The 13,906-nt window shown below is 42.5% G+C and overlaps 1 protein-coding gene across 1 annotated transcript; it reads left to right on the top strand.

Annotated features, from left to right (window-relative positions):
* The first annotated feature begins 10,180 nt into the window (after positions 1 to 10,180).
* LOC119236584 (olfactory receptor 56-like) lies at positions 10,181 to 11,128 on the top strand. Its single transcript, XM_037500521.1, has one exon. It carries the CDS (start codon positions 10,181 to 10,183, stop codon positions 11,126 to 11,128), a length of 948 nt encoding a protein of 315 aa, XP_037356418.1.
* Positions 11,129 to 13,906: the final 2,778 nt, after the last annotated feature.

The raw sequence follows: 13,906 nt of genomic DNA, 5'->3' as shown, positions 1-13,906 counted from the left end.
TGGTCAAGCTTCATTCTTTTGCATGTAGCGACCCAGTTTTCCCAGCACCATTTATTGAACAAACTTTCTTTGCTCCAATGCATAGCCTTTGCACCCCTATGTTTATAGCAGCACTGTTTACAATAGCTAAGCTTTGGAAACAACCCAAATGCCCAAAAATCGATGACTGGATCAAGAAGATGTGGTACATATATACCATGGAATATTACTCAGCATTCAAAAAAGATAAACACATGCAATTTGCAGCAACATGGATGGCGCTGGAAGGGATTATGCTCAGCGAAATAAGCCAAAAGAAAAAGAAAAATACCGGATGGTCTCACTCATAGCAGGAATCTAGAAAACTTAAATAAGGGACCAGGAAAATGAATAAGTATAAGAAAGTGAAAATCAAAATCAACAAACAACTATGAACCAGAGACACTTTTAGGGGGGCGGGGGCGGGAGGGGAGGGATTGGGGTCAGAATGGGGGGCTGCAATTGTATGGGGAATATAAAAATAAAATTTATTATTTAAAAAAAATAAAATAAAAATAAAAATCACATTGAAAAAGTCAAAAAAAATTAAAAACATCAAGTACAACTGATGCCATATGCAATTTTATTTATTATTTAAGCTGCAGGATTGTATATGCCTCATAATAGAAAAGCATTTGGTGATGAATATTACTTAAAGGTTAGGTTTGTGACCTTTGAAGAAAGAGGTAAATAGCATTTTGGACTTTTACTGGTGAAAGTAATATATTATAGACAGATGTTGATTTGTAATGATGCAGATCTGAAAACTAATGTTACTTCAATAAAACATTTTTAAAAATTAGGTTTCAGAATATTAGTTATTACAACTGTAAACAGGACTCAATGGGTTCATTCAATGTAGGGAGCATGAATCTCTAGTTCTGCATAGCCTAGGCAAATTCTCTGGCTAATAAAGAGACCTAAGCTAACTGAGAAGATAATTTCACACTGTTATGCTTCTATCTATTTTAAACTTAGCTGGAAAAGACAATCTCTGGTGATAAAAGTCAGGACAGTGATTTCCTTTGTGGGATTTTGACTGGGGAGGATATAAGGCATCTTTCATGTTGCTTGAACATATCATTTCTTGTTCTGTCTTCTTGTTCTTTGGTTACATAGATTTTGTAAGAATTCATTGAGCTGTGCATTTAGGTTTTGTACAATTGTCTGTATGTATGATATACATCAATAAAAAGGTGTAAGAAAATTGTTTTTATTGATTACCACAAAAAAAAAAACAAATGCACTGCCTTTAGAATTTAAGAGATAATAAATAATTGTTATTAACAGCCTCTTCTCCCATCCCTACTGTGTGTCTTTAAGCCCCAACTTAGTCTTGATTTAGGCTGGTTCAAGGAGACAAACACTGAATTGGATATGAGATTCAAGTTTTTCTTTGCAAACACATTTTATGAGGCCAACATTACTCTGCTACCAAAAGCAGACCAACTGATGAACAAAATACAAAAATCTCAATAAAATCTTAGCAAACCAAATAAAGCAATTCGTTAAAAGGATCATACATCACAACCAAGTGGGATTTATTCTAGAGATGCAAGAATGTTTGCAAGAATACGCAAGTCAATTATGCTCGGATACCCACACAACAAATGAGGAGAGAAAAAAAATCAATAAAAAATGCATCAAAAAGAATTAAATAACCTCGAATAAACTTAACAAAGGAGGTAAAAGACCTGGACAACAAAAACTATAAGACATTGTTAAAAGAAATAGAAGACATTATAAAATGGAACCACATTACTAGCTCATGAATTGCAAGAATTAACATAGGTAAAATGGCCATTTTACCCAAGGCAATATACATATCAAAGCAATGCCCAACTGGCATTCTTCAAAGAAATAAAATTAATTACTGGACATTTTCAATGTATTACATGTTAGAATAGCCAAATGAGCCTTAGGCTTACCACTCAGCTTTTGATTGACATGAGATGTCGTGGCGACAGAAAATGAGGACAGAAATAATTGAGGTGTCTATTTTTTTAAGTTATGGGACAAAAATAAAGCTGTTTCCTTATTTGCATGTGACTAGCCAACCTGGTTAGTACAATGAATGGTAATGTAAGAGATGTCACAAAGCAATATGGTCTATTACCCAAAACATAGACAGTAAGCTTGTAGGGATTCACAGGAGGGTAAAATCACTGTGCATTGACTTTGGGGCAAGTTTGAAAGAAGAAAATGGGACTGAACTGGATCTTGATGAATTAGTAATGACTGAAGAGGAACAGAGGAAGCAGAGGAATTTTTTTTAATTTTATTTTTATATTCCCCATACAATTGCAACCCCTTTATTTTGACGCCAGTCCCTCCTTTCCCCACCCCCGCCATAGTGTGTCTCTGGTTCATAGTTGTTTGTTGATTTTGATTTTTTCTTTCTTATAGCTATTCTTTTTCCTGGTCCCTTATTTAGGTTTTCTAGATTCCTGCTATGAGTGGGACCATCCGGTATTTTTCTTTTTCTTTCTGGCTTATTTTGCTGAGCATGATCCCTTCCAGCTCCATCCATGTTGCTGCAAATTTCATGTGTTTATCTTTTTTGATTGCCAAGTAATATTCCATGGTGTATATGTACCACATCTTCTTGATCCAGTCATCTATTTTTGGGCATTTGGGCTGTTTCCATAGCTTAGCTATTGTAAATAGTGCTGCTATAAACATAGGGGTGCAGGTGCTCTTTGGAATTAATGTTTCTGTGTCCTTTGGGCAAACACCTAGGAGTGGAATTGCTGGATCCTATGGAAGCTCTATCTTTAGTAGGTTGAGGAATCTCCACACAGCTCTCCATAGTGGTTGGGCCAGGTTGCACTCCCACCAGCAGTGCAGGACAGCTCCTTTTTCTCCACAACCTCGCCAACATTTGTTGTTGCTAGTTTTTTTAATATGTGCCATTCTCACTGGTGTGAGATGGTATCTCATTGTAGTTTTGATTTGCATTTCCCGGAAGCAGAGGAATTTTAATTAGAGAAATATAAATTGAACAAAGCATGGATGTGTAAAAACACAGGAGGATAACAGAAAGATAAAAGGAGGATGTGGGTCTCCCTCGTGGTGCAGGGGTTAAAGTCAATGCTCTCATGCTATCAGCAGCCACCCACTGCAGCATGAGTTCGATTACCAGCCAGGGAACTAATCCACATATGGCACATCAGACCTCTCCTGTCTAACCCGCCGCTCCCCTCAGCAGTGCATTTCAGTAGATGCTTGTTCTGCTCCCCAACTGTGTCTGGTGAATCCTCTCACCCCCCAGACCCCTGGCCTACAGGGAAGTGAAAGTTCTGTACTACCAGATCGGTAGCAGCTGAAAGCAGGTAGTAGCTGAAAGCAGGGCCAGAGAAAGAGGGCAAAGTGAAAAACACATCATGAAGGTAAAGACAAAAAATAAAGATTTGATGACTTAGCTATTTGGCAGGTGAAATGCAACCGTATTAGCCAATTGAAAAACTGACTTGACTTTCGGTACATAAAGCTGAAAATAGAACAAACATAAATTATATAATCATCTGCAAAACTCTCCATAATGAAAGGGAGAGCTATTCATGATTGTGCTGAAGGATATGCATGACCACCGCAGACCGTCACAGGATTGTCCACGGCAAACTGAAAAAGGTACTAACGGTGTTTGGAATGACGCCCTGGTCCCAGCCAGTATCTGACTCTCCTGAAGGTGAGTGATCTTCCCGCCCGCTGGGTTGAAACTCCTAGAGGCCAGGATTATGTTCAGCACCTACCTTTGGTTCAAGCAAAGGACAGGTGTGTGTTATGGGGGCAGGGGGATCGGAATAAGTTCCACTTGCAGCCGCAGGTGGAGACCCCATGAAAACTTTGGGGTCCCGGGGGGAAGGGTGGAATAAGTCTGTGATGCAGAGTAGAGTATCAAGAGACTTGTCCCCTTCCTGGGCCTGGCTGCCTACGGTGCTCCCCTGACCAGGTCTCCTCACAGTGTGCCATCGGTCCTGCTTCTGGTCTTGTTCCCAAGCTCCCTGCGTGACTCTCTTTAATTGTAAGCTTGGGAGCTTCTGTTCTAGGCTAGAGTTTGTGGGTCCTCTTGGGAGTCATCAGCTTCTCCCTCCTCCCTCAGATTCTGTGTTAAGTACCTGCACGGGCAGTGGGAGTCAGTCTGCCGCCCAGGCTGAGTGACTGGGACTCTGCGGCAGGTGGCTGAGCTCCTTGGGTGGGCATGGATACACAGGTCCTGCTTCTCACCCCATCTGCCCGGCGCGAGCTCCTTGACTGAGACCCCTTTCTTCCCCGATTGACTGAGAGGCCATCACTGCCTGTCTGGGCCCCTTCGTCTGAACTAGAGAGTCTAGCGAGGGGCTCGTGGGGGACTGAGGAAGGTCAGAACTGTGGGTTCCTCCCTGCGCCCTCTGACCAGTAAGTGCAAACACAGGAGAAGAATGATGAAATGATGATGTTAGAAACTCCTCTGCAGGGTATGTGCTGAATTTTTATCCCCAGGGAAGCCACTCAAAGGTGAGTGAGGGTCTTTTTCAGTCACCCCCTTCATGCTTCTCTGCAGTTTCTGTTACTGATTGATGGTCCTTTCTCCATTTCTGTTTGTCAGCATTTCCTCTTCCTCCTATTCTCCACCTACATGAGAATATTTTCTCTATCTGGTGGTACAGAACTTTCACTTCCCTGTTCACTGTACCGCAAGGCTCTCCTCGCTCTCCCACTCCTCTCCTTGTCTCTGTTTCTGCCTTTTTCTTTCTTTCTCTCTTGTGTCACTGATCTTTCATTGTCATCTTTCCTTCTGTCTGGATTAGGTGACAGAGCTAGGTTGAAAGGTGGTCTGAAGCAGGAAGACAAAGGACAGTGGGCAGAGGTGTGGGTGAAGGGGCAGAGGGGGAGGGCTGACATTGGACATGGAGAAAGAATGTTTTAGATACACCCGCTTCTTTTATGATTCCATTTCTAGGAAGAAACAAATTCATTAACTAAACATATGCAAAAAGGAATGAGGAAGTCATATCTTGATGGGCGCATACTAAATTGAAATACCGTCTGTCAAAAGTACATTTAATACACCCAACCTATCAAAAGTCTTAGCCTACCTTCAGCATGATCCGAACACTAACGCTGACAGCACAGCATTTTTCAAAGTATTCGTTGTTTTCCCTCATGATTCTCTGGTTCACTGGGAGCTCACCTGCTGCTACTGCCCAACATTGTGGAGCGATCATAGCATGTTGCTACTAGCCCAGGACGCGATCAAAATTCAAAATACAAAGTATAGTTTCTACTGAATGCGTCTCGCTTTTGCATCATCATAAAGTAAAAAAATCCTAAGTCAGGGACTGTTGATACATGCCAGGCCTGTCCTCAGGAACCAGGAAACACTTGAGAGCTAAAGTAACAAGAGGAACTTAGGACCTTGTTGGCAAAGCAGAGAAGAAGAAATCCATGTGAATAAAAGGCAGCGTAGCAGATACTACGGAACTCTGTAGGAAATACAAAACACGAAGAGAAGAAAGGGAAGAAAGAGTTCAAGCCTAAGTAGTGTGAGCCTGGTGACTAGGTGAGGAGGAACTAAGGGAGCAAAGTCGAGCATATCTGGGAAGAGCCTGGTGAGGAGCAGGAGCGAGCTGGGCCAGCGCTGGCGTCTGCCTGCTGGTGGGTGAGCGATAGGGAGAGTGGACTGGTGAGGGCAGAAGGAAGGAAGGTCTGGGTGGTATAAAAGGCCAGTTGACAACAGTCTTGCTTTATTCTTGTAGCATTTTGATTTTAATCTGTAGATGGTTTCTCTCCAGTTCTGTCACAAATCGACTGGGGTGAGGACAAGGGTGGAACGTGGAGGCAAGACCAATTAGCAGCTATCTCCATCATCCAGGGACTCCCACAATGGTGTAGGAATGGGCAGGAGTGAGAAGTTATCAGAGGGGATACGTTCTGAAGGAAGGGTCAGCAGGCTTTCTGATGGTCAGCATCCGTGTGAGAAGGGAAGGAGTCAGAGACGACCCAGTGTTGTGTCCTGGGCAGTAAAGACAGAGCTGCCATCAGCCGTGATGGGAGGGACGCGAGATCAGCTGTTCTCCAGGAGAAAGCAAGGGCTCTGTGGGCCACTTTATTGAGGGGCAGCCCATTCAACGAGCAAGTGGAGATGCTGAGTACACAGTGGGTATAAGGATCAGAGTTCAAGGCAGTCGTGCAGGATAGAGAAAGGAATGTGAATAATCACCACATAGTACCATAGTATGGGAGGGGAGGATAAGAGTGGCTTTGGATACATGTCCTTGAAGGTGCCTTGAAAGTGAGAAGGACTCAGAGTCCTCAGCACAGGGGAGGATTTTCTGCTGTGAGGTCTGGAGGGACCTGATTTGTTCTGATCGTTGGTTGGCTCTGATATATCAAAGTGGTACCTGAAGGCTCTAAGAACAGCAGTTTGATCCTATAAGAACCCTCCCCCCACAACATTACACCTGGTGTTACTTACAGCAAGGGTACCTGGGCACAGTTTCTTTGGCACAAGTGAGGATGAGCCCTTCCTGGAGGGACAGTTCACATGGCCACCTCCTTGTTCACACATCATACTTTAGGAAGTTTCCCTGGGTCTTGGTAGAGAAAATATGTCCTGTGGTGTCACCTGATTTCCTCTTTGAATGCGTAAGGTCGACTGAATACAACTCACACAAAATCTCCTAGAATCAGCTATGGTCCTTCCATTTGTGAAGAACATCCGTGTGTTTTGTAAATACCTGAAGATATTTCTCATGTTATTATTCACTCTCCTGCATAGGAAGGAACCCAGCAGTGAACTAAGGACAGCTGGGTCAGCAGCTGGGTCAGCAACAAGGTCTCCCGCGTATCACTTAACCATGTGTTACTTTATTCAGGCAACATGTGTATAGAGAGGTAGTGTAGCTGCAGAGTGTGCTGGCTGACACCTGGAGAAGCTCTGCAGTGAGGGGGAGCCATACACGGAACTGGGGGAGGAGCACTCCATCACCCGGGAAGGTAACAGTTCAAAGGTAAGGGTTCGCCTGGCTGCTCCGGGAAGAAAAAGGAAGGTCCTACGACTGAAGCACACTGAGTGAGGGCAGGGAAGGATATTAGATCAGAGCGCTGGTTGTGGGACAGGCCTCCAGGGTGTACATCTCGTAGAGTTCGGTGACCTTTCAAGGAACTCACCCTGAGTGCACTGGAAGCCAACTCCCAGCGAGTGATGAACGGACAAGCTCACAATCTTTGATCTTTGTTTTCAGGGCGACTTTCAATTCACCATCTTTCTCACAAGGCAAAACTACCTGTTAACATTAATGAGATTAATGAGAACTTTTTCTTTGCATCAGCAACCAGAACTTGGGGTGCAGCATGAAAGGCAGTGGTTGGCCGCCACTAGGGTGGCCCCACCAGTCCACTTTTCCTAGTGTTTCTGCCGATGTGCACTCCCCTCCCAGTGGGTGTGCTTTGGATTTATGACTCACTACTAAAGAGTAAAACTCGGGGCCTTTCTGGTAGCGCATGGGTTAAGCGCAGCACTGTGAAGCTAACCACAGCCTCTGCTGCATGAGTTCTATCCCTGGCCAGGGAGCAACCCACATGGTGCAGCAGACCTCTCTTGTCTCTCCCGCTGCTCGCCTCAGCAGCGTATTTCATTCAATCAGCCTGTTCTGCTCCCCACTCTTTCTCTAGTGAATCCTCTCGCCCCCGGCACCTCTGGCCTGTACCCCAGGTCTTGTATGCTAAATAAGTAATAGTAATTTTCAACAGAACTTATGTGATACTCACTTTTCATAATATGATTTATTACTGTAACTTCTGTCTTGGTGCTTTTGATCTCATTCCCTCTTGGGTAATAGCCCTGGGAGAAGACAAGGGCCATGCTGCAAGGCAGCCCTGTGATGAGGCAACAGGACCTGCCGAAGCCACATGAGCAACCTTAGAGTGGAGCCTCCTCCTGCCCAGCTGTGAGAGAAGGAGTCTGCAGATGCTTCAGAGTCACCTGCTGGGAAACCCAGCCCCTGAAGCACCAGCTAAGTCTTTGCATTCCCAATCCACAGAAACTGTCAGAATTAATGTTTCTATATTACTTCAAACTGCTGAATTCTGCAGGTATGTCTTGGAGAGCAATACATAGCTAATAAGACTTTAAGGGGGATACACTGCATTGCTGTACCACTAGCAGAGCGAGAATGATGCCTGGAAGTGCAGCTGTGGGTGGATATAGAGACAAGTAAAATCAGGAAACTAAGGAGAGAGAACAGTGTGGCCTAAACAAACTGTAAGTGCCTTTGAGGGGAAGACAGAGTTCAACTGGGTGAGAGCCTGAGGCCAACGATAAAAGCATTGTGGTCAAAAATAGTAATATTTTCAAAAACAAAACAAACAAAAAAAAAGTAATATTTTCTGCTCAGTTGTTTATACTTTTATTTACCTGGGGTTTCGATATTGTGACTATCATCACAGAGATTTTATTTTTTAACATATGTGACTTTTATTTCTTTTTTAAAAGATTTTATTTTAATGTCTTTTGCATAGAAGAACTGGGGTCCAGGCCAGAGGTGCAGTGGCGGGGGGGTGGGGGGTGGTGGGGAGGGGTGAGAGGATTCACCAGAGACAGAGTGGGGAACAGAACAGGTAGACTGATGAAAACACACTGCTGAGGGGAGCAGCGGGCAAGACAGGAGAGGTCCGCTATGCCATGTGGGCAGCTCCCTGGCCAGGGATTGAACTCATGCCGCAGTTGCTGGTGAAAGCTTGATAGTGCTGAGACTTTAACCCCTGTGCCACCAGGGAGGCGCTATGTGACTTTTATTTCTTGATCTGGATTTTGTCCATGTAAAATCAGATTGTCTCTTTTTCCCTTCTATAAAAGATTTAGAAAAACCTCTTGAGCAAAGATCAAAGGAAATGCCTTTTCATTAACACTTTCCAAGTAAAATATGTGAAATTTATACATGATAGTGAGTAAATGGTTCAGAAAGCCCAGTACCAGATATCTGTTAGAAAGATTTTACGAAGAAGGCTGTGTGATTTTTACTAAGCAAATTATCTGTACGTGTTTATCAGTCACCATCCACTGAGGATCCTCGGGGTATTTAAAAAATCTCAGCACAACTCAAGACCTCACCATTCTTGAGACTGGAGCACCAGATCTTCACTTCTCACCACTGCCCCTTTGAGTTTCCTACCACTCCAATGTAAGTGACCACCACGACACACAGCTGCACTCTTCCCCTCATGTGGGCACTGAGAGCACTTCCTTTATCTGCATGACAAATACAGCTGAGTGGCTAATGCGATAACACTCAAAACATAGACTGAAAACCAGCTTACGCTTTAGTTCCTTCCCTTTCTATTACACATCTAAGAGTTCTCGGAGTGAAAGGGTCAGCCCTGAGACAGATAGTTTGCTAAGTCCACAAAAGTCCCAGTACAGAGAGTTTTACCAAGTTATGAAAGACTCAATATCACATGATAAAGCCAAGATTTGCATGCTGAAAGGTCTGTGGTGCCTAAAATAACTCAATGTCTACCCTTATGGGTAAGAATACATACCAGTCGAAATATGTGGGCTATTCAACAGGAACTATAAGTACTCCTATAGCTGTTAGATGAGTCTTTGAAGAAGTGTTCCCTTCCATGTCCCAAAGTTTAAGTTGATTAGATGTCATGAGTTGCAAATAAACAACTGAAGTTGTGGAATGCAGAGAGTAATAAAGAATGTTGGATAATCCATTGTTTTTTGCCCATGTTTTCAGGAATATCAACTGAGTCATGAAGATATGGTTGAACAAATCATCCACATATGATTTGTTTTAAAAATTTTCTTACATAGTTTATTTTTGTATAGTAATTGTTTTCAGGGGTAGTCCCCGTGGTTCTCTTGCCACTACATCACCCATGAACCATCACCATATTCATTTGTGCTCTTCCCTCCCCTGCTTTGACCCTCCTCCCTCTCTCTTCCTTGCTGTATGTATATGGCTCAGTTCTATGAGCTAACAAAGATCCTATCATCTGTGTCAGGAGAATACGAAATTACATTCTCCTGTTTGTCCTACAGCACATGTTATTGAGTTCTGATGAATTGTGAAAGATACAGTTTACTGAAGAAAAATTAATGGGAAAATAAGGCATAAGATAAATCTCAGGATTTCTCTGTCCATGTTCTCAGGTAACTGTGGACAACTGAGCCATGGGAATGTGGTTGAACCAATCATCTATAGATGGCTTCCTACTATTGGGCATCTTTTCCCGTAAGCAGACTGATCTTATTCTCTTCTCACTGGTCATGATAGTCTTCACGGTGGCCTTGTGTGGGAATGTCCTTCTCATCTTCCTCATCTACACAGATGCTCGACTTCATACACCCATGTACTTCTTCCTCAGTCAGCTCTCCTTCATGGACCTCATGTTGGTCTGTAACATTGTGCCTAAGATGGCAGTCAACTTCCTCTCTGGCAGGAAGTACATTTCCTTTGGAGGTTGTGTTATACAAATTGGCTTTTTTGTCTCTCTTGTGGGATCTGAGGGGCTCTTACTGGGACTCATGGCTTATGATCGCTATGTGGCCATTAGTCATCCACTTCACTATCCCATCCTCATGAGTCAGAAGGTCTGTCTCCAGATCGTTGGGAGTTCCTGGGCCTTTGGGATACTGGATGGTGTGATCCAGATGGTGGCAGCCATGAGTATTCCCTACTGTGGCTCAAGGAAAGTGGACCACTTCTTTTGTGAGATACTGTCACTGTTGAAGCTAGCTTGCATAGACACATCCATTTTTGAGACTGTGATATTTGCTTGCTGTGTCTTTATGCTTTTCTTTCCCTTCTCCATCATTGTGGCCTCCTATGCCCGCATCCTAAAGGCTGTGCTCCGTATGCACTCTGCTCAAGCTAGTAAAAAGGCTCTGACTACTTGTTCCTCCCACCTGACAGCTGTGTCCCTCTTCTATGGAGCGGCCATGTTTATATACCTGCGGCCCAGGCGCTACCGAGCCCCAAGCCATGACAAGGTGGTCTCTCTCTTCTACACCGTCCTTACTCCTATGCTCAACCCCCTCATTTATAGTCTAAGAAATCAGGAAGTGATAGGGGCCTTGAGGAAGGGACTGGACCGTTGCAGGATTGGCAGCCAGCACTGAAGGGCCTGGTGCTGCCACTATCTTGTTCTGCCATGTTGAGTAAATAGTCTCTACCTGAGTGAGTTTTCTCATTAATAGTGATGATAGTGAAATTTGGTGAGGTCTTTTTAAACCCTAAAGCAGAACTCTTACAGGTGAAAAACCAGCTTTCTTCCATAGTTTGTGAACTGATTCTTTCTAAAAATATTTGAAAATGGAATGTAGGACTTTGTAAACTCAAGAACTATGTAGAAGTAAGGCATTGAGATTATTAACACTTGCTTAAAACTAGAATTACTTCAATTATAATATGCTATCCTTAGCTTAACTTCCTCTTATTGCCAATCTCTACCCTTTATTCAGAACTTATTATGTCAGTCACCATGCTTTGCTCCATATGTGTTCATATAGGCACATTTATTTTCTAATTTATTGTCTCTTATTTATATACTGCCTCTCACTACCATAACCTCAAACTAGTGTCTTGGATGAAAAGCTCCAGGTGACAGAAAATAAGCTTATAAAATTCTCTTTAAAGAATGCTCATGTTGGGTTTGATCCCAGCGGGTTGACGAGGGTCCCACATGGTCAGCAGACCTCTCCTGTCTCACCTGCTGCTCCCCTCCGCAGTGTATTTCTTCAGTCTGCCTGCTTGTTCCAGGGTCTGTCTCCAGTGAATCCTTTCACCTTTCCACACATCTAGACTGTACCCTGGTTCTTGTATTTAAAAAAAAAGAGTACTCATCCTGTAACTATATATTGAAAACTATAATACTCTAGTAGAAGAAACAAAAGTAGTCACAAAGAAATTGTCATTTCATCAGTTATAATAAGGGAAATGCAAACCAAGAGCACAATGAGACAATACCTCACCCCTCTGGGCATGGTACATATCAAAAAGGTTGGAAACAAGAAATATTGGTTAGGATGTGGAAGAAAGGAACTCTCATCCACTGTTGGTGGAAATGCAAGTTGGTGCAACTTCTATGGAAAATGGTATGGAGATTTCTTAAGACAATGAAAATTGAAAAATCACATGTATAGCCTTCCTGTATACAAGCAATAAATCTGAAGAAGAACAAATCAAGAAAACCATCCATTTTCTCATTGAAACAAAAATAATCAAATACTGGGGAATAAACCTAACAAAAGAGGTAAAGGACCTATACAAAGAAAACTGTAAAACACTGTTAAAAGAAATAGAAGAAGACACAAAGAAATGGAAAGACATCCCCTGCTCATGGATTGGAAGAATAAACATTATTAAAATGCCATCCTACCAAAAGCAATACACACATTCAATGCTATTTCAATAAAAATTTCAATGTCATTCTTCAAAGAAATAGAACAATTATTGATGAAATTCATATGGAATCACCAAAAACCCCAAATAGCCAAAGCTCTCCTGAAAAAAAAAAGAAGGGAATGGAGGCATCCCACTCCCAGACTTAAAATTGTACTACAAAGCCATAATCATCAAAACTGCATGGTATTGGAACAAGAACAGACACACAGACCAATGGAATCGAATAGAAAATCCAGAAATAAACCCACAGATTTATGGTCAACTAATCTTTGACGAAGGAGCAAAGACTACGCATTGGAGCAAAGAAAGTTTGTTCAATAAATGGTTCTGGGAAAACTGGGTTGCTACATGCAAAAGAATGAAGCTTGACCCCTACCTCATACCATACACAAAAATCAACTCAAAATGGATTAAAGAACTAGACATAAGACCTGAAACCATAAAATATATAGAAGGAAATACAGGCGAAACACTACGTGATATGCACCTCAAAGACTCTTTACAGACACATCGCCCAAAGCAGTGATAGTGAAGGCAAAGATAAACAGCTGGGATTACATCAAATTAAAGAGCTTCTGCACAGCAAAAGAGACAATAACAAAAACAAAGAGAAACTCCACCAACTGGGAGAACATTTTTGCACACAGCACTAATGATAAAGGACTGATCACAAAAATCTGCAAAGAGCTGATGAGACTCAACAACAACAAAGAAAACAATCCTGTCAAAAAATGGACAGAAGAGCTAAAAAGAAACTTCTCTGAAAAGGAATTGCAAGTGGCCAACAGGCATATGAAAAAATGTTCAGCATCACTTGTAATCAGGGAAATGCATATCAAAACTACCATGAGATACCATCTTACACCAGTGAGAATGGCACATATTAAAAAAACTAGCAACAACAAATGCTGGCGAGGATGTGGAGAAAAAGGAACTCTCCTGCACTGTTGGTGGGAGTGCAAACTGGTCCAACCACTATGGAGAGCTGTGTGGAGATTTCTGGACCTACTAAGCATAGAGCTTCCATAGGATCCAGCAATTCCACTCCTAGGTATTTACCCAAAGGACACAGAAACATCAATTCCAAAGAGCACCTGCACCCCTATGTTTACAGCAGCACTGTTTACAATAGCTAAGCTTTGGAAACAACCCAAATGCCCAAAAATAGATGACTGGATCAAGAAGATGTGGTACATATACACCATGGAATATTACTCAGCCTTCAAAAAAGATAAACACATGCAATTTGCAGCAACATGAATGGAGCTGGAAGGAATCATGCTCAGCAAAATAAGCCAAAAAGAAAAAGAAAAATACTGGATGGTCTCACTCATAGCAGGAATCTAGAAACCTTAAATAAGGATCAGGAAAATGAATAACTATAAGAAAGTGAAAATCAAAATCAACAAAAAACTCTGAACCAGAGACACTCTATGGGGGGTAGAGGGCAGGGAGGGGAGGGATTGGGGTCAAAATAAGGGGGTTGCAATTGT

Source organism: Talpa occidentalis, unplaced genomic scaffold (genome assembly GCF_014898055.3).
Source record: "Talpa occidentalis isolate TD23 unplaced genomic scaffold, MPIMG_talOcc4v2.1 talOcc4.9, whole genome shotgun sequence".
NCBI lineage: Eukaryota > Metazoa > Chordata > Mammalia > Eulipotyphla > Talpidae > Talpa > Talpa occidentalis.
This window is presented reverse-complemented; position numbering and strand designations above follow the sequence as displayed.

What these genes read in the sequence shown, in the direction of transcription:
- LOC119236584 (XM_037500521.1), top strand. Translation starts at nt 10,181, where the DNA reads ATGGGAATGTGGTTGAACCAATCATCTATAGATGGCTTCCTACTATTG.